This window comes from Salmo salar, chromosome ssa12 (assembly GCF_905237065.1).
Source record: "Salmo salar chromosome ssa12, Ssal_v3.1, whole genome shotgun sequence".
NCBI lineage: Eukaryota > Metazoa > Chordata > Actinopteri > Salmoniformes > Salmonidae > Salmo > Salmo salar.
The window spans coordinates 29228672-29255360 of record NC_059453.1 but is presented as its reverse complement, the minus strand read 5'-3'; the positions used below and the strand labels follow the sequence as shown (position 1 = coordinate 29255360).

Sequence of the window (26689 nt, the reverse complement as noted above, 5' to 3'; positions counted from 1 at the left end):
GTGGCAGACAGAGCAAAATCCAAAAGGTACTAGCCAGAGGAAAGGGCGTGAGAGAGGGATAGAGAGCGCCCACCCGGCTGTCTGGTTCAGGGAAAAAGGTGAGAGAAAGAGCCAAGGTGGGCGCCATTTTGAGTGCTGCCGACCCCGACGTCTCGCCATTTTACAAGAGAAGAGAAGGGGTATGAAAAGTCCCTGACCCACACACACTTCTAAACAAAAGCATTTGCATACCAACACAATAAGCTTCGCTCTTCACTGCCAAGAGGATTCCGTTCATTAGCCAACAGACGACTTGCGTTGAGTACAGAACGTTTTCAAGGCGTCCTTTAACGATGGTTGTGGAGTGGTTGAGATAACTACTAAGTTATTCTGCGTTCATAACAAGTGGGGAACTAATTGTAAACTGGGCGCGACGAGTTGTGTGCGTTCACGTGCTTTGAACTCGTTGAGAATGAAGTACAGCTTTTGTGCTCATGAACAATTTATAGTGTACAAATACACTATAAATAGATTGTCATTTATTTCATAAATAACGTTTTGTTGTTCCATTTAACTGCTGAAAATGCTGTCAGGTCATTTCCTTAGTAGGTGACGTCAGAGCTCAGCATGTGGGAGAAGATGGAGCTCAGAGAGGAGACAAGTTTCCCACTAGTAATCACGAGTTGGAGGGGCATATGCTCATATCTGCGAATTTACGAGATGTTATAAACACAGCATTAGGTACCATCCTAGCATATGTACCAATATATCTACATTACGGCAGGTGTCATTCCTATATACAACATTTACACAGCCAGCACACCTTATTAACTTGAACACAGTTGTGTATAACCCATCACCCACCTCTTTTCCCTAGTAGTAGTCAGCATCAATGCCAGCAGAGGAGATGGCCTTCTTCAATGTTCAGGCAGGTCTTCCAAAACTAGTCTGGGAAGGCAGGGAAAGGCATAGAGCGAAAGTGTGAGATAGACTGACCTCTTCAACTGAACAGCTAGTTAAACATGCCAACATGGATTTAGGAACTGATGGTACTTGGCAGCTGAGAAAATATGACAGGAGAGGTATGAAAGAGAGCACCCAGTGTTGCGTGAACAAGGTGTGATTCGTGAAGCTCCGGTTTGAAGCGTTGTAACCCCGCAGGACATGGCCTGTCGTGAGCTAGTTGCTGTTTTCCCTCTCTACCTGTCTGGCCTTATCAATTGAAGAGTAGTCAGAACTGCAATTCTACTAGGCTACTGTAAAATTAATAAATTCGTTCTAGAAAACAAAAAGTAGCCTAATGTCTTCTGTTGTAGCCCAGACCTACACTTGTTTCCCTTGGAACATTTTGGAATAACTTTATAGCTTCTCTATTGTAGTTTATAATCCAACATTGTTTATTAGGACTATAAAGGCAGTTAAATACATTGACCACCTTCCAATCCTAGAATATTTCAATTCATTATATTCCCCAAAGATGTGAATGATGTTTGTTACTTGCAACGGTACAACTACATCATCACCAAACTAAAAATATTTAGACGTTTCATTGCAATTTGGTATGCATATTTTACCCCCATCAGTCCACTTCCAGTATCATATTGTTTGTTTTCGAAATACCTTGTAACTTGGTTCTCCTCATTATAACTTAGAAGAAAAAAAAATACTCCGTTATGACAATAAAACCCAAACTTCAATGCTAAAGCCTTGGTAAAAAGCCTTTCTGGTAGTTTTAGAAATTAACACGTGTTTCGAGTTTCAGACGTGCCAAATTGCGTATGAGGAAAGAAGCTTTTGGGATCGGTTGAATCAGGTCAATAATTGGCAATCAAGACAGAATAAGTGTAAACAAGAAAATAGTATATTTCTTTGAGATAGCGTATCAAAGATACGTCTTAATCTATCATACCATAAATTACACAATAAACATTGTATTACCTTTCGTCATATTTTATGTTACGTAAGCTACATTGCTGAATGAATAGTGCTCTTGGTTTTGACCTCTGTCCATGAGTTTTTGGCGGAGTGAAGAATTGTGTTTGGCTGAATGCCACATTCCTGACTTTTTGGAATACATGTTTAAGTAGGGAAGATAAGGGAGTTAGTTATACATTGACTATACCGGGAATGCAAAACTGTCAGGGAACTAAATATTATTACAAGCTGTGTATGTAGGCTACATATTACTGTAGTCATATTCTGTATCATGTCCAAACTTACAGAAAGTACATCTAGATTCATACAATTCCCTATGAATAAATGGGAGACAAAGTATGAGGGCAGGGAGATACTGCTAAATATAACCAAATAGGGTCTACATAGGTTTTCCTTGTCTGGCTAGCCAGACTCAAAGGCTACGCCCAACAGACGTTAGTTTCTTCTCCGTAGCGAAAGACAGAGCAGGAGAATTCCAGGAGAACAACGGGCGTGTTTAGAAGCTGGTAGCCTATGAGCATCATCTAACTCAATTAAAAGTGAGTACACGAGAAGCATAAACAGAAAGGACATTTTTTTGTTTTACAGAAGAGAAAACGCAAAGGGAGAAAACAGGTGTGTTCCCTACATCCAAATCAAACTAAAAACATCGCAATAATATTATAATAAAACAACACAACAGTAAATGTAAAATGCACTGTCACAAATATGACATTAGCATATTGCTATAGACAGGATGGTTTGGCAAGAGGTCTTGCATTTATGAAAACACAACGGAAAAAGACAAAGGGATTTCAAAGCTGCTCCACACTGCATTGCTGTTTTACTGGACAGTGCAGATGTGTCAACATTTACAAAGAACCTAAACCCTACCTCCCAATATCTAGACAACACTATACAGCACAACATAGACGTAGACCAGGTCATTTCGGGTCTTTCAAGTTGAACTAAATGCGCTATACTTAGATAGCTGGTCTGTACACATCTGTATGCTATAATACTGTGGCATCCCATCTCCCTAGGGGACATCTTGTACTGTTTACCCAACAGCTCTGACCTACAACGACCTACACTAGAACTTCCAGCTAACAGAAACTCTGTTTTAGCAGTTGATCATGTAAAAATGGTTATACACTTGATATTGGTATGTACAGTCCTTTATGTCACGTCAGCCAGTGATGATGGGGAGATGTCGGAGGAGGCTCAGCGTGAGTGGATGTGTGTATCACGTGGTGTTTGCATTTTTGAGTGTGTGTTTGTGTGTGTGTGTGTGCCACATTAGTTGCCAGCCATTAAAGATATGGGTCGTTCCACAAAATGAGTTCCTTTTGCATCCCTTTGATATTTAAAGTAGAAATTGTGCATCAATTAAAAAGCATGTTTAAATGAATTAAATAAAAGTATATTTTGTATATGAATAAGACTTGATAAAGTGCCAAAATTCAGCATTTTGACATGCATCTCTGTGCATGCTCTATGATTTTTAGGAAGATTTTAACCCAAACAGTTTTCACCATCATTGTAAAGCCCTAGTCATTTTGTTGCTTTGACAAAGTCATTTCTAAAGAGTATTATTTATTTCATGTGATTAGTGATTCATTTTAAGGGAGAAAAAAATTAAGAAAACCTGTCCCTCGTTTTAAGGTCAACCCTGTTAAGTGAACTGAACTCTCATTTTACTATTCTTTTTTTAAATTCAAATAAACATATGAAAAGGAATAAACTGAGCGGGTCGAGCATAACACGTACACCTTTTTACCCATATATAGACAGGCAAAAAATGTTTTAACAATAAAAAAAAAAGAGTGTGAAGCTTGCATTGAATTGCCCCCTCCCTGTTGCACACAAGCTTCCGTTCCCCTGTTAGAAAGGGATTTATGAATGATTTAAGATGAAATAGTCAACCCTGTTACGGTCAACCCTGTTATTTGATTTGGCTTTTAATAGGCACTTACTATAGTCATTGTTTTATTTAACCTTTTGAGATGGGGAAAACATGCATTTTAAATTAAGTTGAACATGTGCTTATTATGACAGAATGTTAAAATTAGGTGAAATAAAACTCTTCACCAAGTCACACTACCCAAAAGGGTCTCATTTTGTGGAACAACCCATATGTGCGTGTGTGTGTTTCTGGGGTGGTTAGACGTCTACATCTCATGGGTCAGAACTGTGCTGCCACCCCGTTGTCCTGCTGCGGGTTGACCAGTGTGTTGGGTGGCTGGCCATTGGGCTGGGCGTTGGTCTCGTTTAGCCTGTGGACGCGGTACACCTCGTAGTGGATGCTACTGGTGATGTCCTTGATGTTCTGCATGTGGGTCCTTACAGAGAGGAAACAAAGAGGGGATTTAGTGATAAATGTTACCCAGAGAAACATCAACCCACCCGACCCACTGGTTGAATTAACGTTGTTTCAACGTCATTTGTCAACCTATTGTGACGTGGAATCTAAGTGGAAAATACCTTTGGATTTGCAAAAAGTCCATCAGTACTGTTTTCATCTAATTTCAACCAGCGTTGTAAAAATGTAAACACTTAACCTGACTAACAGGTTGTTGCATCAATATTTTAACAGTCATCAAAACTATGTATACGTTGAAATTAAGTTAAAATCCACATAGAAAAGTACAAAATATTTTTCATCCTATATTCAATATATTTTGGGTGGTTGAAATTGTTGAATTTCATAATTTGATTTGAAATTTGATTTCACCTTGTTTCAATGTTGATAGTAAAATCGTATGTTTGAATCAACGTCATAGTTTCAAGGTCATGCCATCAACCTAAATAGTGGTACAGCATACTGAAAAAAAGGTGAAGCCACAGTCCAACGATTTCCTGCCTGAACAGTGGCTCCTACTGGCATATGAGGGGTAATGCACTTCAGTGAGAACAAGTCTACCATCCAGATGCCTACTGTACCTCTATGTACCTTGCTCAGCGTTTGGAATTTAACTGTGTTATTTTTAGCTGAGCCATCATGTCATAACACTTAGACATTGATCAGCTTCCATGCTCATTTGCGTAGACTATCTAAGTAACATTGAATAGTTGAAAGTAGCCGAACTAACTTTTCTTACACAAGCTGTATGTGAAAGTACATTTGGAGTGAGGCTGGGTTTATGTAGGCTATTGACATCTGATTCGCCCAAAGCTATACTATCATTCATCCATGGTTGATTGGAACTTTGGAAGTTATCATTAGCCCTATGAATAGGATGCCATATCCATGATATTAAAACTAGAATCTGCAGTTGAAACCGCAACAAAGCCACAACTCCGCCTCTGTTTTGATTAAGAGCTGAGGGATGGGCCTCCAGAAATGTAACCACTTTTAAATTCATAGACCGAGCTATGGCTGCAAGGACGGACCATCCATTATATCAAAATTATAGTTTTAACCATGTTTTGAGGCTATACAGTGCTTGCTTTTTAAAAAAAAAACAATTTTCGGGATGTCTCCTGGTCTGACAAACACCGCTGTAGCTCTGACACCTTCCAGCACAGATGCGGAAGGATGATTGAGAAGCAGACGTCTAGCTTGAATAGAAAGATTCTTATTCTTAAGCTAATTAGAGGCGCTTCAATCGACTATGGGGTAAGAGACCTTGACAGTTCCAGAACAGGACCTAAGCACTAGAACTCTAGAAAGCTATGTATGCTAAGTTCTGGTTGGTTGGTCCTTTGAACAGACCTAACAGCAAGAGGTCCAGATTAATATATCTGTTCTATACAAGTGTGGAGTGATGAAAGGAGCATTCACCAAGGGCCAAGAGGCGCCCTGAAGGGGCCAGGTGCAATCTGGAAAGGAAACAGTCGGTCCTCCAGTAAACAGGCGCTTTGACATTCCTCTCTTTTCAGACCTACTCCTCCTGTTTGTTCATCACCTCCGCCCCCCTATTCCCCCCCAGCGGTGAGTCATGGACTCTCACTTGATATGACCCCCAACTTGGCAGTAAGAATGCTCAGCGCAGTCAAAAAAACATAAGCACAATGATAGTTTGTGTGTGTGAGTGCAACCATGCTCTCAACTACAGTATTGTCTGTCTACACCAGTGTCTGTCATAGATATTCAAACCAGTAGATGGTGATAGCGCTGACGTCATCCACGTATTTCTATGGAAAACTCCCGATGGCGCATGAAGCCGGAAATATTCTAATTTGAAGCACACCATATTGCTGAATGGGACTGAATGGCACCAAATAAAAATCCGCTAAGGATCATGGTGAAAGTGACCGTAACCAGCAAAGGAACATGGTTGATGTAGTCGTTTTCATCCTGCCTGAGAGAGTCAACCGTAATGTCTACAGCATGAGGGCGCAAGCCTCCTCGTAGCCTGCCGGCCCGTGATTGGTCCGTGTCAGCACGTGGTCCTGTGTGGACAAATGTAGTCAGAATGTGTCACTATTCAAAATATGTATCTTGATTGGTAAAATAATTCACAGTGGGAATCGAACTTGATCATAATAAACACATATTAGAGCCCAAAACAACGTTGAAAATCTTTTTTTGGGGGGGGTGGGGGTCGCCTTGGCAATTGTAATTTACATAGGGCAAACCAGGGCTTTGGCACCGCTAGGTTGCTGTGCAGTAGCCGACCAGCAGAGCTCATGACATCACATTCCAGACCGGACATGGCGGGCCTGGTGTCTGTGCACAATTTCCCCCATTGTGACCCGGATTCAGAAGGTTCGGTAAATCGTCCTCCTCACGTCTATTACTCCTAAATCTGTTTAGTCAAAGACAGACCAGAGAAACGTGGATATGAGTTAGACGACAGATGTTTAAATCAGTTGGCTGGGATTTAAACATGTACTGGCAGCAGTAACATGCATGGTTGATCCCCTGTACTGTGCAGTCCAGTCAGGCAATGGCAAACCTGCTTCAACCCATTTGACATGATTAGTATGACAGGGATAGTAATGGTTGTGTGTGTGTTGAATAACCTTCTATGGTTCCCCACTTTATTTGTGCCCAGAAGAATCTTTCCATTGACCAGGTACTACTGGTTGCTCCCCACCACAGCAAATGGGATCATCTCCTGACGACACACAACACATGGTTTATAATGAATCCATGCGTCGGTCGGTTGGTCGTGTGTGTGTGTATTTACAACACTGTAAACCCACCCTGATCTTATCATTGATCATCCTGTCATCAGCATCCTCGTCAAACTCTTTCTGAGGGTAGACGTCGATCCCGTTGGCTCGCAGTCCTTCCCTGATCTGCACAAACAGAAAACACATCACAATCTGACACCAGGTTGCAGTGTCACACCAATGTACTGTAGAACAGCAGTCAGGGCAAAACAATGGCCGTTTCCACATCATGTCATCTACCAAGTCATCCAATCCTGGAGGTGGAGGAGTGTGTGTCCTGCCCAGTACAACAACATCACACACCAAAGCCTTTCACTCACCACCAGGGGAAAGAACGGGGAAGGGAGGCTTTGTCACATCATAAAAATTCTTCAAGTAGATCTCCAGATACCCTGATTGTTTGGACCAGTATAAGGTCACCATGATTGAAATGATAAATATACAATTATGAAATGATTGACTACATTTCGACAGTACTGTTAGCTCACTCGGATTCCATCATAAATACTCCATCATGTTGTTAAGGCTGGTGTTGACCTTAAACGACCTTAAATGTTCTCTGACATGGAGACTTACTGTGGAGGTTAACAACCATTATTCAAATATACAGCCAGACACAAAATGGCCGCCTTCTTTACAATGACGAACACAGACATGCTTCTTCTGCCAGCAGTGATGGCCTTTAAATGAATGACCGTTCCGCTCACAATTACTACTTTGACAGTTTCCACTTGGTTGATGATCAAACAGATTTTCTACATTACTCTGTTTATACTTCTTGGAAAGTCTAAACTTGTAACTTTAACTTTCTCAGCCTTAGGCCTACATTATAGGATGAAATGTAAACTGACTACATTTTTTAAAGCTATAACAGAGCATGCACGCACACACTGTTGGACACAGATGGCAAAACCCGAATAAAAAGCTATTTTGTTCCTTTTGCATGCATGTCAACTGCTGCAGGGAGCAGAGAACAAGAAAGAAACATCAAGAAAAATGTAAGATCACAATCCCAGGGTCGTACATTGCCCAGCCCATGCAGCCAATCAAAACAAGCTGGTTACAAGCCCCAGAGCTTCCATCTCGCTCTGCCTTGTTCTCATTGGCCGTTGTCGGGGGAACGGTAGCCAAGTCGCCCAACGTGTATCCTCCTCCAGAATTAATAAAGCTGTCGCAGGATGCCAGAGAGTGGAGACAAGCGTCCCTCGAGAGAGGGAGTGTGCATGTACATGTGCATGTCCTTTTCTTCTTTGTGTGTGTGTGTACATGTTCATTTTCTTCTCCCAGGCTGACCACTGGCCAACAGAAACAGAGGAACAGAGGGGGGTGCAGAGGCCTATTTAGACTGAGCCAAGCAGGTAGTTTAGGCCTGTGTATCCTGGTATGGTGTAGAGTTAAAGTGACAGGAAGAGAAAGTAGCATTTGGGAATTCCATTGAATTCTAAATCATTTAAACTTCCATTTAAATCAGCAGAGGGCCTCTAGTCTCTATAACATAAACACGAGTCAGTCATCAACAGAAAGGGTTATGCATTCCATTATGGAGGAGTAGCTACTAGACAGCCTCTACCAAGTAGTTACTAGACAGCCTGCTACAGTAAACTGGCATCTGTGCAGACGTCAGCTGCCTCGAAGGTTTACAGAAAGCTGGAATATTGTAAATAAATCACTTCTTAAAATGCAACTTTCTGGCTAAAAACATCCGATAAGTGTTCCAAGGTTTCATACCGCTACTCCTCAGATTGGGCAGAGTACCGTAGTTTATCCAGATGGCTGCTGTTTGTAATGCCTGGCATCACTTCATACTGGCCTGTGTGTGATCTTACCCTCTCGTTACCCTGTTTTTACCCTGCTGTAAAGGCCTAATGCCAGCCCAGGTCAGATTGTAGTGCAAAAGGGACTAGTTTAAAAGCAAATCTACAGATCAATGTCATAGACTTTTTGTGTACACACATGTGCATGTATACACATTACACACACACACACACACACGTGCGTGCACACACCTTACCGTCTGTCTGAAGAAGTCCCTCTCCTCCAGGGTGAGTGCGTCTGCCTTAGCGATGACAGGGACTATTTTGACCGCTTTACTCAGACGGTTCAAACTCCACATCCAGGGGCCTCAGACTGGAGAGAGACAACACGTAGGGAGAGAGAGGAAGAGATGTATATCTTTAGACTATTGTCTGTACATATTAGTCCTAGCATTGTTGCTTCTGTCTGTAATAAGTATGTGTTTATTCTTTAGGAGGAGGAGAGAGAAAGATGTTAAGATAACTTCAAGAGAAAATGAGATATTTTCTGATTGGTAGGTTATATTGTAATGCAGCACTGTGGTATAATTGAAAACATGTCCAAAACGTTTATTCAACCACAAAGGACATTTCTTTTGAGACGTATGATAAAGCAGTTGTGGGGCAATGAATGTCACATCCACTGAAGACTTTTCAGTCATGGATGATATGAGACATACCACTAGGGGGCAATGATGGTCCATTGTCTATTATTTTCTGATAAATGACAGTGTGATTGTGCAGCAGTGTTCCAGTATAATCCTAATTCTCAAATTTAAAAGACGACTCACAACCTCTTTCCAAGGTTAAACACAAAATGCACAAAATGGTTAAGAACTGAAACATGCCTGGAAACAGATAATGGTCCTCTCAAGATTTTCGTCATGGATGGCAGTTTTAGGAGGTAAAATGTGGGGATAATGCAATTGAATACATATCTATATTGAACATCATGTGATGAGAGATATTGTCCTCAGCTGACCACTCACACAAAGCTTGTACATCCTACTCCCAAGTTGTCAAGTCTTAGAGCTTCTTTACTCTACTATCTCCTATAAACCTTCTCTCTTCCCCATCTCATCTCTTTGTATCCTGTATACACTCTCCTATCAGAGGAGAATGAATGAGAATGTTCAGGCTATAGCTAGCCTGGCAGTGGCTCTGGCTGCTCCATATGGAGTACGTCTAGAGTCTGAAACACATTTACACATTCATTTATTCAACATAAAAAATATGAATATCTCCAAATCACCCTTTTTGATGATTTTAAGACATATCGTTTGGAACAATGCACTACAAGTACATCACATTTACAAAGTGGGCTCTCTGCTAATTCTTAATTTCTTATCAATTGTATGAGCACCACCAACACAGGGAACGGGAAATGGATTCAAAAGGAAACTCCCTTTGCTGCTGAGTTGCTGAATGTGTAATCCTAAAGGTGGGCTGTGATTGGTTAATGACCTATAATGTTAATTTCTATGTATAAAATGGGTCGTACCAGAGATCCCACTCTGGAAATGTGATGTGTATGAAGACTATAGTGTTTCACACAATATGTTTAAATTAAGGGAAAAAAGCAAAAAGGATAATTTGGAGATATTCGTAGATTTAATGAATAAATTAATGTGAAAATATGTATTTCAGAATCTAAACATACTCCATGTTAGAGCACACTATAAGGAGTATAAAGACTCCAAGATGCCTGTATCATGTACAGTTCACTGATCGTTGGTCATACAGGAGGCATGTAAAATGGCCATTTACATCATGATTTCCCCCCAAAAAAATTGTGATTCAAAATGTAAAAAGCATTTCAAAACATCCTTTTGGGATGCACCCATAGTCATGTGTATTTATCTCAAACTGCTCAAGCTAGTAAAAGGAAACCTTGAAGCAAATTGCTGACACTAAACCAAGGACTAATCAATTCAATTAAAGTAGTGTAGTGTCTACCATTAAAAAAATATATTCTGCTTGGGATTTCTCTATTACAGACATAATGGCACCAAAGCATGGAGCTATCCAAGACACATGGGTTAATTCCCAAATGGCATCCTATTTCCTATGTAGTTCACTACTTTTGACCAGAGACATAGGGGTCCTGCTCAAAAGCAGACATATGACTTTGGCATCGTGTCTATGTAATTGATTAGAGGCCCTTGTTTCAAACCTCAACCGACAGACGATAATCCATTTGTGAAAGCAATGAATAAGGAGGGAAGAAAAAGGGAGAAAGAAGAAGGGGGAGTATTTGGGTTTTGGGGATAATTTTTTTAATAGTTCCAGAAGCTTCTTAAGTCTAGACCATGAACCAGGTTCCACCCGCAGTAAGATCTATATTGCTTATTGAACACCAGAACACCAGGATTGAGAGTTATACCCTCATATTGCCCTAAAGAGCAGCATTGGCTACTCAACACATTATTTTAGTGTCTCTCGCCTCATCCCCTGTCATGCCATCTGTTTTTGCTGAGTGACTAAGTGTGTGTGTCGTGTTGTTTCTATTCATGTGTGTGCCTCAACACCAGGAAGGCCCAACCACCACTCACCCATGTCCACACTGCACCAAAATATATGGCTCCCCGCTCAACCATCTGAAGACCCACAAATAGAATATCCACAAATAGAAGACCCAGGAGGAGCATATTAGGAGCATATTAGACCCTATGGGCACGAGTGAGACTAACCAGGGTGCACTCAAGGACACTTTAATTCCTGTTAAATGAATCTAACAAACTGCAGACGTGAGTAAAGGGAACATTTGCTAAATTGCTAGCAGAGCGGCATGAGGCAATGTGGTTGGTATTATCAAGACATTAAGAGTGTGTGTCTATACAAACGTTATTCAAAATTAACAAATAGCCACCACTTGGGTGTTTAATCTGATTATATTCGCTGCTAGTTGCTCACTAAATTAACTGTGATGATTCACAAGCATGCTGACGTTTTAAGGTTACATTTTCCATTCCTGAAATCACAAGAAACAGCACATTTTAAACATTAAAATGGTTTTGGCCCCATTCATTGTTAGGCACCTCACACACTATTCCCACCTGAACATATACAAACGTATTCTAAATGCTTTGTCATATACATTGTCTCAGTCTCCCCGTCACTCCCTGCCTAATGTTTTCTAGACTGCGTACTATAGTCTACAAAAGTATCTGCAGTCAAAGGAGTCTTTGTGAAACTTGATTCCTAAAGCGATACCTCAGTGTCTCTGGATAGAATGAGTTCCACATGTGGTCGAAAGAGAGAGGGAAGAGGATAGTGTAGGAGTGAAGATGGAGGGGAGGAGAGGAGAGAGAGAGGGGGGCAGTTTAGAGGAAGTGGTGAGGAGCATCTCATTTGTAAAAATGTTTACAGTATTAAAATTAAAACTTTTTCAATTCCACAGGAAATTAAGTTCTTCTCTTTCTTGTGATGCAAGTGTCGAGACGATGTGTTAAAGCCCAGATTAATCCACGGAAAGACAATATTCGATTTTTTGTATATTTTATTCATCTTTTTGTGTATTTCATTGACTGTGTTTGAGAAGGTCATTACAAACATTTGCGCGGTCATAACGTTAACGTGAAAAAAACTACAGGCACAAGCAAAAGTATGAAAGAGTTGTAGCAGTAAAATGAAAACAATCCATCAAGATTTAAGTGACAATTGGATTTTGCACCCCTCAAACACAGGAAATAGATGGCTGAAAAAGACAGATCCTCAGGTGGGTGGGGAATGTGCATTGCTAGTATAAGATTTATGGCATATTTCATTGTAGCCTATGTATATCTGTATAAACATTTGAGAATACTGTTCAAAATTCCCTGATCTGTGACTTGGAGGTGGGAGAGGGTATTCGTGGCAGGGGTGCCCTCTACCCAACTCTATGGTCATGTGAGTACTGAGGGCACTCGTGGCAGGTGTGGCCTCTATATTACTCTATGGACAGGAATTTATATGGGTGCCTCCTTTTAAATCCGGGTGTTTCGCCCAGAGAGAGTTGAGCAGTTGAACACGCCAAACAACTCCTTCACAAGAAACATAAGGTTACTTGCATAACCCCGGTTCTCTGATATTATGAGTGAGACATCTCAGTGGGATTCACCAGAATCTAAGTAGCTCGATGGACCAGTCTGTCGGAGACAGAGCGTGCCGAACTTCCTCACACTCGTGCGAGTAGGGGAATGTGGCGAGATATCTCTCATAACATCAGAGAACCGGGGTTACGCAAGTAACCCTAAGTTCTCTTTAAATTATTTGTTTTGACATCTCATAGTGGGATATAACCAACTCCCATATCACACATGCTCTCTGGAGCCAGGGAGTCTCCATTCCCTTTGATGGGAATTCCCTCTGGACAATACATCTGCTCTTATGTTCAGTACGCCCGGGACATGAGTCGGGCGTAGGGACAGGACTGTAGGTGTGCTCTGCTCCACAGAATAATCCTGACGGATAGTCTAAGCGCAGTCGTATTGTCCGTTCTGATCAAAACGTGCTAATTCTGAAGGGAGGGTAAAAATTCTGTGAAAGAAGCACCATCAGCAATTCGAGGTAATTTATGTGAGCAATGCGGATTAGTGGGGTCCATACTCTGTTTATTACATTTCCCTTGTGAACTGCGCCCAGCTCTGTGAGTGACGCATCTGTCGTCATCACTTTCCTCATTTCCACTACCCCTAGGGGAGTGCCCAGTGTTGCCAACTTAGCGACTTTGTTGCTATATTTAGAAAGAATTCAGACCCCTCTATCGACACATTTTCAAAAAAGCAACTAGCGACAAATCTTTTTCTGGTGTTATTGGAGACTGACGTGAAAGCACGTATCGTTCCTACTCTTTTCAACGAGCCCGGATAAAGGAGGAGGGTTGGAATTGTGACATAAAAAAAACAAGAATCGACAGAAAGTTCATTTGTAGTTCTAAACATATTTAGGATGTTTTTTACTCACTTTTTGTCTCACCCACGACGTTATTCCTCTCTCCTACAGCGTCCATCACAATTACATGCACATGGCCAATTATGCAAATTATGTGAAGATGTCATTTAGCGACTTCTAGGACAGCCAATAGCTACTTTCCTGACTGAGGAGTTGGCAACACTGGGAGTGCCAGAAACGAAGATCGAGGGGCTCTTCCAGTGACTGGGAGCCGAGAGACACGTGGATGTCACCTCTATCCGGCGATTGACAGACAACAGGCAAAACCCTAAGTAGGCCGAGTGGTACTACTGAGATGGTGGATGCCATCAAACCTAGCACTCGGAGGCACGTCTCGAACATGACCGAGCGCCCCTGTGTAACAGGGAGAGGCACTGTAGGAACGAGGCGATGCAGTCTTCCGAGAGTGTTGCCCGATAAGAGAGAGTACCCAGCATTATGCCAAGGTATTCTATTCTCTGTGTTGGCACCAAACAGTTATTTTTCTGATTGATCTTGAACCCTAGCTCGGAGAGCTACCTTATACTTCCCAGTCGAAATAGTTCGCACATATGACAATTTGACGTTTTTGTTTCTTTTGGTGTTCGGCATCATTCGGCAGGGGTTTTTCCCGGAATGTTTGAGCACACAACCATTTCTCTTGAGGCAAGCTGAAGTTCGGTAGCCGAAGTCTACGCCCCTTCGTTGGTGATTGGTCAACAGTAGGGATTCTTCAATGAAGTGTTTGTCATTCAACTACAGACGACTAGTTGCCATGCACATTTTGTCACTTGCAAACATCTTAAAAAACCTCCTCTGCAAAAACTTCAAAATTAATGACATATTTCTTGACTTATCTTTGATTAATTCTAACTATTTTGAGGAAGTGTAACTACATGTTCTTTTATATGGCGAGGGACAAACAGTAATATTGCTGTTTTTTTTAAGCGAATGTCTATCTATTTAAGGGAGTATGCGAGGCACAAATCGAATCTCCTTTTCATTGTATTTTCAACCTGTATATGTGGATGCTTGGATACAGCAGAGGCTTTTATTATTGAGGAAAAAAAGAGTGAATGCATAAAAATGGGTCGCGGCACAAAGGGAAGGGTTTTAGGAGCACAGATGTGCCCCTCCCTCATAGTGGGGTGAACTGTTGGTTGCACCTCTCTGCCGTTGGGCGCCCATTCCCTGCAGGGGAATCAAATGAGCGGGACATCGACGTGGCTGCAGGGAAGGAACGTTTTCCCCACTGTCAGCCCGTTAGGGGATCCAAATTGTGGGGTCGAAGACTGCTGTGTCACTAGGGGCTTCTCGCAGAAAGTTTCCCTTTCTCTGGCACGAAGCCTTGGCTTCTGGAGGGGTTGGCCAGGTAACCACGATTCCCAGATCTACAGTGTTCGCACTTCTGCCGAATGATGGCGACAGGTGGTCCCAAACAGTCCTTCCAGCTCAACAGGAACGTTAAGGAAATGTACTTTCTCCCTGTCCGTTAGCCACAGGGCTCTCTCCCCTACCACTGCAAGGCTCATGGCACAACCACAGGCTTGAATGGCACCCCTGGAGGCTCGGAGGTGTCGTCTATGAAAACACAGATCTCTTCCCAAAGGTTTGGGTTAGGCTTGCCAATCGATAGGAGATTATGCATCTCCAGCATCAAATTGGCCTGGTAAGCCAGTAGTAGGGACGAAACGTTCAACGCCCGTGAAGAATGTGCAGCAGACACTTACACATTTTAGTAGATAGATGAGGAGAAACGGTTCGTTTTAACAGGGAGAGAAGTGTCCATCTTTGACAAGGTACTGGGGTTGAAGTGGTTGGCCAGTGACCGCTCAACCACCAGTGGATTGTCCTTGACATTCATTTGGCAAAAAGTCTGGTTTGGACATTGCTAGTCAAAGGTTTTCAAAATTGCATTTGGCTTCAGCCATGCATGTTGAGAGGAGTCGTTTTCCTGGGACGGTGCTAGAGGGAAGTTTACTCCTGTCATACCAGTCCCTCTCTGATGCCACCCCCCATGGGTTCAGGCCACTCAATATGCTGCCCGTTTGCTGACATCAATGAGTGAATATCTCATCCACCATCGATGCCCAGCTAAGCTAGCAGGTTCCATGGCTCCAAAAAACAGCCAAAAAAGTTAAACGTAACTAGCGTTCACCACTTGGGTTAGTAGCCTAGCTGGTTAAGACAGTGCTGGCCGGAAAAGCTAATCCTTTAACAATGTCAGCGTAGCTAGCGTTCGCCATGAGGGTTAGTAGCTTAGCTAGTTAGCACAAAGTTAGACAAAGAAAGTTAGCACTACGTTGGTCTTGCAACAAATGAAAGCGTGGCTCTCGACCGATAAGCAGTGACGCTAGAATGTTCGGTCTAGTCAACGCCAATGAAGGGTCAAACTATCAGAGAGCAAACTAGTAATTCTACCCTTCCAAGTAGAAAAGCTAGTCATAGGATAGCTAGCCTTGCAGCGAGCTAGCCAGGTTACCTAAGCTTGGGAGCTAAGCTAGCCAAGTCTCCGCAGTTAGTCGTGTGATGCTAGTTACAAAAGGAGACAAAGGAAGAAAGGCACTGAAGCAAATTCTTACTCGAAAATGTCACCCAACACAAAAGACATGAGCTAATAAGGTTACGCCACCAAGTGCAGGGTTAACGGCACATGAACAGTTAAACAGGAAAAAGTATCAAGTCGTGCTGAGGAGAGCCAAGTCGAACTCTTCTGTGAGGAAGAGAGATGAGAATGAGAAGAGGGAAGGTGAGTGGCTCTTTGGTAAGTGGGGGAAGGGCTCCCTCATTCGCCACTTGACCGGTCTGATTAGTCCTTCAGGCTACTTATGTCGAAACAAATAATTGAAAGAGAACCAGTGTGCGTCTTTGACATTTAAGTCACATTTATCATGTAGAAGAGGATAAGAATAAAACTCCCTCACCATTGTTGTTCATAGACCAAAGAGCTACAGTATATTTTCCTCTCATCCAATAAATGTAAACATAGTTTGCATGGAGTTAAAGTAGAATTTTCAAAGCAACATTGGCATTGAGTAGAACCGGTGCTATGGTCAGATGACATGAAAATAGAGCTCTTTGGCCACGCACAACAGTGGTGGGTTTGGCATCGAAATGAGACTGCATAAGCAGAAATTAATCCCATACTTACTTTAAAATATAGTGGTGAAATGTATTGAACCTTTATTTTATCAGAGAGTCATACTGAGAGCAAGGCTTCTTTTACAGATGAGCCCTGAATTACAGAAAATTAACATCAATATGAATACAAAATGCAAGAAGGAAACCAGGTCATAAAAAATAAACACATTCATCGGTAAAAATGTCCTCAATCAGCTTTCTGACTTGCCCTAGAGGCACCAAAACATCAAATTTAAGAACATTTTGAAGATTGTTCCAGAAATAAGGTGTAAGAAAACTAAAAGCTGATTTACCTAACTCAGTAGAGAGCAAAGGATTTTCCAGAGTTAGCCATCCCTGAGACTGGGTGTTGTAACTCGTATTTCTAAAAGTTTAGTAATGATGTTAGGTACAGTGGGACTTTTTGTAAAAGGCTTTATAAATGAAAACATAGCAATGCATCAACCTACATGTTTGGGCCATTATGCTTCCACTGGACCTGGGGCCCTTGTTAAGGTCAACAGCATAGTGAACTTTACCCAGTACCAGGACATTTTAGCCAAAAAGCTGCTTGCCTCTGCCAGGAGGCTGAAACTTGGCCACAACGGTCTCGTCCTGCATGATAATAACCCCAAGCACACATCACAATCCACAAAGAAATTGTTAAATTGGCCACAAATCAACATTTTGAAATGGCCGTCTCAGTCTCTGGACTTGAAACCTTTTGAAATCCTGTGGTTTGAATAAAGAGGGCAGTCCATAAGTGCAGATGAAGGATATATTTTTTATTTTACCTTTATTTAACTAGGCAAGTCAGTTAAGAGCAAATTCTTATTTTCAATGACAACCCACTGTTCCTAGGCTAACTGACTTGTTCAGGGGCAGAACGACAGATTTGTACCTTGTCAGCTCAGGGGGTTCGATCTTGCAACCAGGGGTTAGTTAGCTATAGCTCTGGACGGACAGACACGCACATACACACAATATTCCTACTTCATACATGATAGCAGTGAGAGAAAATGAATACTTTTTGACCTTGCCCAGATAGGTCTTCATTGACTTAGTGTCATGAGATGCCACCCTTATTTTAAACAACATTCCCCAATCACTGTTTGTAATGGTTTAGGATCTCCTCGGAACCACTATGACATCTAGTATATATACAAAACACAATCCCGCAGGGCTCCTATACAAACACACTATATGTGTGTGTACGTGCATGTGTGGGGATTCTCTCTTCTCTACCAGCATCACCACACAAACATAAATACATGGCTAGCAGTACCGGTGCATCAAGTCTGACACCAACAGGCTCCTAAACAGTTTATATCCCCAAGCCTTAACCAACAGAATGAATTGACCCTTCTATTTAATTTTAATTTTTTCACTGACTCTACACACTCACACTCCATCACACACACAACATGCACACACATTTATACCGACTCCACACCTGACATTAAAACTTGAAACTTAAAACACTGAGTGATATCTAAGCTGGGAAGGAAGACTCAAGGTTTTTCAACATGCTCTTTGTAGCATCAATCACTTCTCAGTGTGTTCTCATTCTCCTAGATCCATCTGCTGGCTCAGGCTCTGCTCTGCACACTCTTGGATTGCATCCTACCTGGCAGGTCGCTCCTAGGTGACGTGGAGAGGATCTGTGTCTGCACCACATGTCTGCACCACCTGCTCTCACTACCGGTGTGCCCCAGGGTTCAGTTCTAGGCCCTCTCCTCTAAACACCCAATCACTCGGCTCCATCATATCCTCCCAGTTGCACCTATCAACTACTTTTCTCCTTCCCACCCCTTCTGACAGGTGGCGACATGCATCTCTGAGTGCCTGGCAGACATCTCAGCTTGGAAGTCGGCCCACCACCTCAAGCTCAACAAGAAGGAGCTGCTCTTCCTCCGGCGGGGAAGGCCTGCCCGCTCCAAGAGCTCTCCATCACGGTTGACGCCATGGGGTCCCCCTCCCAGAGTTCAAAGAACCTTGGCGTGACCATGGACAACAATCTGTCATTCCCTGCTCTTCTCTGTCCTGGCACCCCAATGGTGGAACGAGCTTCCACCTAACGTCAGGAAAGCAGAGTGCCTGCCCATCTTCCCGAAAACATCTGAAACCCTACTTCTTCAAATGGTATTTATTACTTGTGCCGAATTCAACAGTGTAGACTTCACTGTGAAATGCTTACTTACGACCCCTTTCTCAACAACGCAGAGTTAAAAAGAAAAATGTGCTAAATAAAAAAGGAAATAGTAACAACAAAATAACAATAATGAGTACCTACTCAGACGTACAGCCGTTCCCTAGCCTATGGCTCTCCACTGGGACACACTTAACTCATACACCACCCAGGGTGCCCCAAATGGGGATTTTATTTGGCCTCCCAAGTTTGTTGTTGGACATAAGACTAAAAACACCAGCCAATACGCTCCAAGTGATTTTAGTTCAGGAAATGTGTTACGAAGTAGTCCCACACATAATACTGTAGAATAGATATATGCAATCGTATACAAACGTAAGCAAGGTTTGAAATGATGTTTAAGTCAAATATTATATCCGTTTGGGCTTCTTGCGGTCAGTTTGCAGTCTACAAATTATTTGTAATGATGTTCCACCCCCCTGACCATCCACTCAAAAAAAGTATAATTGGCCCGATGCTGAATCTAGTTGATGATCCCGGTCATACACATACGCGGGCGCCCACACAGCCACACAAGAAGCGCATGCAAAATTTAAAAAAGGCAATGTTGTAAGACACTGGGTTTATAAGCCTCTATTCTGTGTGTGTGTGAAGGGCACAGATTTGGTGGTGGCTTTTAATTGGCCCTTTTGAGCTGTTGATGTTCTCTTAACGAGAGTCTGCTTGAGCTTGTCAACATTAATGGGCATCATTACCTCACCATCTCTCTGCCTGACAGCTTTCTTACATCTACTGAAGGATGCATGCCACTATGTGTAGTGTGTACCAATCTCAGGGGCACTCGGTAAGGGTTCCATGCTGGTACTCGAAGAATAAACTGGAGTGTGTATGCGTGTGTGTGTGTCAACGTGCATATTAAACTCACCCACAACCATGTCTAACAGGAGTCCAACTGTAGCCACAGGACTAAACACTCACACTCCAACACAAAACATTGCATGAAATGACTGACACCCCATTTCACCTACTAAAATGGATGATTCCAGATCCCCGAGGGATCAAACCGAGCCAACAACCTGCTAAAATGGAAGATTCCAGATCCCAGAGGGATCACACAAAGCCAACAACCTGCAGAGAACAGTAAATCACACAGAGCAGCTTACAAAACACATCCGCTCTCTAGCGTCGCGTAAATCTGAAGATATATATTCAACCCGTCATGCCTTACAATAGCCATTCATTTTGTTTGGATTCAGACTGTTGCATTTCTCAGAAGAACATTTGGTGAACAATGATGGGAAGCTGTAAATTGGAGTGTGTGTATGTGTAGCTGGCTGCAATGTGTGTTGTGGGTGTGGGTACACACGTGTGACTGTGTGTGTCACTAGGAGGTGCTGTAAGGTTCTCAAACCTCTCCTCAGGAACCCCCAGACATTTTACCATTTTCTTGTAGCCCTGAACTAACTCACCCGATTTACCCAGTCAAGGGCTTGATGAATAGTCAACAAGTTGAATCAGGCTGTGCCAGCTGTGGAATAGTTCAAATACATGGAACGGCTGGGAGTCCCCGAGGAGAGGTTTGAGAACCCCTTCAGGCAGACTCGCTGAAAACTGAGAAAAAGACAGGAGACAAATAGGCACTAATGATGATATTAAAGTTGAATCTATAGCCATCCCGCCCCTGGATACCACAACAGTGCCAGTCAGCTTCCCTTGTGCCATCTGCTGGGTTATGTGACGTCTGTGTTCTCCAAGAACACACTTCACACACACAATACTGTATTCCCAGCCCTGAACGTTCAACTGTCTATGGCAACGTCTCCCAAACTCGGTCCTGGGGACTCTAAGGGGTACACGTTTTGGTTTATGCCCTAGCACCACAGCTGATTAAAATAATCAAAGCTTGATGAGGAGTTCATTATTTGCATCAGCTGTGTAGTGCTAGGGCAAAAACCAAAGCATGTACCCCTTAGAGTCCCAAGGACCGAGTTTGGGAAACGCTGGTCTATGGGCCCTTGGCCATGAGCTTGTAGACATGTAAAAACATTGGCATCTGAAGATCCAATCACCTGACTAAAACAGACCAGTGAAAATATGACTACACATTCTAAGTTTAGCTCACGCTGATGACCCTAATTTGATGTAAAACCCCCTCCAAGACACACTGTATTTACCTCAATTCACCAACAGATTGTTTAAAAGAACTTGTAGCTTGGTCTTCACCATTATGACTTTGCAAAGACACTTTATGACACTAAAACCCAAACTTTGATGGCAAACACTACATAAAGGGTATCCTTTTTCACAGTTTCAGACATGCCCAATTGTGCGTGCCCAAAGGGGCTTTTGTGATTGGTTAAGAGGAGTCACTTGCACAGGTGAAATGGATTGGCAATCAAGACAATCGTAAACAATAAAAATATCAATCTTTATTTATTTGACATAGCATATCAAAGATAAACCATACTCTCATACTATAACAAATTACACAATAACTATACAACAGTAAACTTTGTATTACCTTTTGTAATTCTTTATGTTACTTAAGCTACATTGCGGATTGAATAGTACTCTTGGTTTTGACCTCTGTCCATGCGTTTTTTGGCGGAGTGAAGAATTGTGTTTGGCTGAATGGCACATTTATTACTTTTTGGAATAAATGTTTAGTAGGGAAGATAAGGGAGTTATACATGGACTACACCGGGGATGCAAAACTGTCAGGGAACTAAATATTATCTCAAGCTACATATTCAACCTACCTGTAGTCCTATTCTGTATCATGTCCAAAAAGACAATGTAAATCTAGATTCATACAATTCTCTATAAATACACAGGAGACAATGCATGATGGCAAGCAAATACAACCAAAGAGGATCTCTGTAGATTTTCCATCCTCTCTGAGAACAACGGGAGTGTGTAGGTCGACTGGTAGGCTATATGAATATCAAACTCAATTAAAAAGTGAATACATAACAAGCATAAATATCCATTTATAAATCAATTCTATATATTTCGCTTCTCTTTAAAACAGAAAGGACATTTATTTGGTTTAGAGAAAGGTCGGAGAGCATAGGGATGTCTGTTCCCTGCATCCCCACCATTCAGACAAACAATACAACATTATAACAACAGTAAATGTAAAATGCACTGTATGAATGAACATGATACGTTTAACAAGATACGACATCGGCATATTGGTACAGACAGGATGGTTTGGCAAGAGGTCTTAAACATATGAAAACGCAACGGAAAAAGACAAAGGGAATTCAAAGCTGCTCCACACTGCATTGCTGCTTTTCGGGGCAGTGCAGATGTGTCCAAAAATATACAAAGAACCTAAACCCTACCTCCTAATCTCTCCAATATCTAGACAACACTATACAGCACAACCCAAATGTAGAACAGGTCATTTCGACCAGTTATTTCTGGTTTAGCTAATTGATGTGCTATACTTAGATAGCTGGTCTGTACACATCTGTATGCTATAATACTGTGGCATCCCATCTCCCTAGGGGACATCTTGTACTGTTTACCCAACAGCTCTGACCTACAACGACCTACACTAGAACTTCCAGGTAACAGAAACTCTGTTTTAGCAGTTGATCATGTATGAGTCATTATATACTTGATATTGGAATCCTCTTTGGAGTGTGTACAGTCCATGTCAGCCAGTTAGGATGGTTGTGTGTGTGTCACATGGTGTGTTTGCATGTGGTGTGTCACAGTTGCCAGCCATTAAAGATATACGTGTGTGTGTGTGTGTGTGTGTGTGTGTGTGTTTATTTGTCTGCAGATGGTCAGGCATCTACATCTCATGGGTCAGGACTTGGTGCTGTGCTGCCACCCCGTTGGCCTGCTGCGGGTTGACCAGTGTGTTGGGTGGCTGGCCATTGGGCTGGGCGTTGGTCTCGTTTAGCCTGCGGACGCGGTACACCTCGTAGTGGATGCTACTGGTGATGTCCTTGATGTTCTGCATGTGGGTCCTTACAGAGAGGAAACAAAGAGGGGATTTAGTGAGAGAAACAGCAACATTACCCAGAGAAACATCAAGCGTCATCAAAAACACTGGTCAAAACACAGTATCACCATCACTTAAAACCCAGTTAATATTCACCTGATGAGAAGGTCTCGCAGGTAGGCAAACTCACAGTGTGCAATGTTCTCAACTGCAAAAAGAGAATAAAGAAAATGAAATTACATTCTATGGGATAAACAGCAAGTGTTTTCTGCTTACAGTTACTCAAATAATATTCAGTACAATAGCCACGTAGCATATATTCTGTGTATCAGGGAGTGCATATCAAGTTAAATGCCATGTGCTATTCTACACTCTGCCACAAGATGGGAGTGTTGCGCCAAAGACAGATCAAGGACACTCATTTATCTTGACATCTGCAGCAATTATCTTAAATAAAGATTACACCTTCCACTACAAGTAATTTAATCCATCTAGGCTCCCTTAGCAAGTCAGACAGTTTAACAAACTCTCCATGACAATTTGCTGGAGTCTGGAAAGGGTCCAACACATGTTTGAATGATCGATTTTGTCAAGTCCACATAATGAAAAAGGAGCGCTATCGATGTGAAATCGCAGCACAGGAAATTCAATTCTATTTCATCCCTCTTAGGGAGGGGCGGGGAGAGAAGAGGGTGCTGCTGTGTGACCACCATAGTCTGTGGGTGGATGTACTGATTAACGTGGTGGTGGGTCTCCCTTAATTTAAAACCAGGTTGGTTTTAAATGTTTCTCTGGGTAACACTTTCCTCCACCCATTGCAAACAGGGGATTAACACAAGAACACACAGAGACAGACATGTTGTATATGTAGCTGTATAGGTACAGCCCTCTAGATAAGTATGACATATGGAATGAGGAGGAAGAACGGCTGATAATGAGAAAGAGAATGACATTGGGGCAGCGGTAGAGGAAAAAGAGAACGTAAGACGACAGAAAGAAAGAAAGAAAGAAAGAGAGGAAGAACGAGGAGAAAGAGGTCCTGGCTATGATCGCAGTGCAGACAGGTCCAGCAGCCCTCCCTCCCTCCAAGCACACTGACTGCCTGGCTGGCTAGAGTCATTGTTCCCTCAGCCAGGGGACCACCACATTTCTCACTCTTATCACATCCGTGCTCCTACAAACACACCTTTGTCTTAGAGTTCAATTACAGTCCATGGGTGTTTTACGAACACCTTGACAGTTCCAGAACAGGACCTAAGCACTAGAACTCTAGAAAGCTATGTATGCTAAGTTCTGGTTGGTTGGTCCTTTGAACAGACCTAACAGCAAGAGGTCCAGATTAATATATATCTGTTCTACAGCCGTCTGTCTACAAGTGTGGAGTGATGAGAGGAGCATTCACCAAGAGCCAAGAGGGGCCAGGTGCAATCTGGGAAGAAGACAGTCGGCCCTCCAGTGAAAAGGAGCTGGGACATTCCTCCCCCCCCCCCCTCTCTCTCTTTCTCTCTAGACCTCCTCCTTCTGTCTGTCCTCCACATCATCACATTTTCCCCCCACTGTGTTATGGATGCAGACGGCTCAGTAAATCCTCCTTGGGACTGTGACTTAGAAATGTCTTTAGTCACAGACCAGAGAACTGTGGATATGAGAAACACTCGCTCATAGTCACAAAAGACTCAATCAGTTGGCTGGGATTTAAACATGTACTGGCAGCAGTAACATGCATGGTTTCTCCAGAATCTGCTTCAACCCATTTTACATTACTAGTTTGACAGAGATAGTAATGGTTGTGTGTGCTGAATTACCTTCTATGGTTCCCCACTTAGTTTTTCTGCCCAGAAGCCTCTTTCCATTGACCTGGTACTCCTGGTCGCTCCCCACCACAGCAAATGGGATCATCTCCTGATGAGACACACACACAGTTTAAGACCAACAATGCTTTGTAATGAATCCATGCGTCAGTGGGTGTGTGCGCGTGTGTGTGTGTGTGTGTGTGTGTGTGTGTGTGTGTGTGTGATTCTGCATGTGTTTACACACTGTAAACCCACCCTGATCTTATCATTGATCATCCTGTCATCAGCATCCTCGTCAAACTCTTTCTGAGGGTAGACGTCGATCCCGTTGGCTCGCAGTCCTTCCCTGATCTGCACAAACAGAAAACACGTCACAATCTGACACCAGGTTGCAGTGTCACACCAATGTACTGTAGAACAGCAGTCAGGGCAAAACAATGGCCGTTTCCACCTCGTGTCATCTACCAAGTCATCTAGTCCTGGAGGTGGAGGAGTGTGTGTCCTGCCCAGTACAACACCACACACCAAAGCCTTTCACTCACCACCAGGGGAAAGAACGGTGGAGGGAGGCTGAAACTTGTATCACATCAGAATCCATCAAAAGTAAGCAAGCCTACTCATTCTTCCAACTTAACTTTCACTGGCTAACTGCCAACAAAAAAACAGAAATGATTCATGCAGATAGCCAGATTGTTAGACCAGTACGAGGTTACTGTGACTGAAAATATAACAGAATAGGAAATGACTGACTACAATTCTGGTGTAGCTCACTCTGAGTCCACCGTAAACACTGCTACGGCTGGTGTTGACGTTAAATGATAATTTGATGTTCCCTGACATTGAGAGTTAATGTGGAGGTAAACCACTATTACACAAATATACAGCCAGACACTCAGGTTTACAAAATGGCCGTCTTTCTTTTATGTCTTTATAATGACTGTAATACAGACAAGAGACAGAGTGAGAATGACAGGCTTCTTCTGCCAGCAGTGATGGCCTTTAAATGAATGACCGTTCCGCTCACAATTACTACTTTGACAGTTTCCACTTGGTCGATGACGAACAGGTTTTCTAAATTTCTCGGTTTAAACTTCTTGGAAAGTTTAAACTTGTAACATTCTCAGCCTTAGGCCTATTTTATAAGCCTACAACAGTTGAGGGAACGTGACCAGAGCACACACACAAACGCCCGCAACGAACTGTGGACACAGAGGGTAAAACCATAAAAAAAGCTCTTGTTCCCTTTGCATGCATGTCAACTGCTGCAGGGAACAGAGAACAAGAAAGAAACGTAAAAAAAACCTGTTAAGATCACAATCCCAGGGTCGTACATTGCCCAGTCCATGCAGCCAACCAAAACAAGCTGGTTACAAGCCCCAGAGCTTCCATCTCGCCCGCCCTTGTTCTCATTGGCCGTTGTCGGGGAAAACGGTAGCCAAGTTGCGCAGCGTGTTTCCTCTTCCAGAATTAATAAAGATCTGTCGCAGGATGCCAGAGAGGGGGAGACTAGCGTCCCTCGAGTGTGTGTGTGCGCGTGCGCAGGCATGTTCTTTTCTTCTCCCAGGCTGATCACTGGCCAACAAACACACACTGGAACAGAGGGGGGTGCAGAGGCCTTTTTAAACTAAGCCAAGCAGGTTGTATAGGCCTGTGTATCCTGGTATGGTGCAACTTTCAAGAGACCGCAGGAAGAGAAAGCAGCAACGGATTCTAAAATCAGTAGATATGGCCTCTATACCACAGACATGAGTCATCAACAGAAAGGGCTGTGCTTTCTTTCATGGAGGAGTCGCTACTGACAGACCTACACTAGACAGCCTCTACCGAGCAGCTACCAGACAGCCTCTGCCGAGCAGCTACCAGACAGCTTCTACTGAGTGTTGCATAAACCTTCCTAAACTCTGGGGGGGGAACTCCTCATCTGAGGTCCTGTGTGGTTTCTCCATCTCCT

At 42.7% G+C, this 26689-nt stretch overlaps 2 protein-coding genes across 11 annotated transcripts in view; both read right to left on the bottom strand.

Moving 5' to 3' along the window:
* Positions 1-1818: 1818 nt before the first annotated feature.
* On the bottom strand, positions 1819-9136 carry LOC106564664 (septin-9-like). Of its 2 annotated transcripts, XM_014130867.2 has the most exons (4): positions 9026-9136; positions 7045-7140; positions 6862-6956; positions 1819-4235 (listed from the first exon to the last, which is right to left on the bottom strand). In XM_014130867.2, the coding sequence occupies exons 1-3, from the start codon at positions 9125-9127 to the stop codon at positions 6918-6920; spliced, it is 237 nt and encodes a 78-aa protein (XP_013986342.1). In that variant the 5' UTR covers positions 9128-9136; the 3' UTR covers positions 1819-4235; positions 6862-6917. The 2 variants fall into 2 exon arrangements, with proteins under 2 accessions (XP_013986342.1, XP_013986344.1); XM_014130869.2 differs by lacking the exon at positions 6862-6956.
* Positions 9137-21396: 12260 nt separating this feature from the next.
* The window catches only part of LOC106564665 (septin-9), a 93552-nt gene continuing 88259 nt past the window's right edge, over positions 21397-26689 (bottom strand). For all 9 annotated transcript variants that reach the window (XM_014130871.2, XM_014130872.2, XM_014130875.2 and 6 more), the window contains 4 exons: positions 24994-25089; positions 24751-24847; positions 23102-23153; positions 21397-22970 (listed from right to left, as the gene is read on the bottom strand). In XM_014130871.2, the coding sequence (XP_013986346.1) occupies positions 22793-22970; positions 23102-23153; positions 24751-24847; positions 24994-25089 (423 nt within the window). In that variant the 3' untranslated portion in view covers positions 21397-22792. The remainder of the gene's footprint in view (positions 22971-23101; positions 23154-24750; positions 24848-24993; positions 25090-26689) is intronic.

Coding starts and splice junctions, on each gene's coding strand:
- LOC106564664 (XM_014130867.2), bottom strand. CDS start 9,127: ATGTGGAGTTTGAACCGTCTGAGTAAAGCGGTCAAAATAGTCCCTGTC. Junction 7,141..9,025: donor GGGACTTCTTCAGACAGACG/GTAAGGTGTGTG, acceptor CTGTTTGTGCAG/ATCAGGGAAGGACTGCGAGC. Junction 6,957..7,044: donor TGATCAATGATAAGATCAGG/GTGGGTTTACAG, acceptor GTGTGTCGTCAG/GAGATGATCCCATTTGCTGT.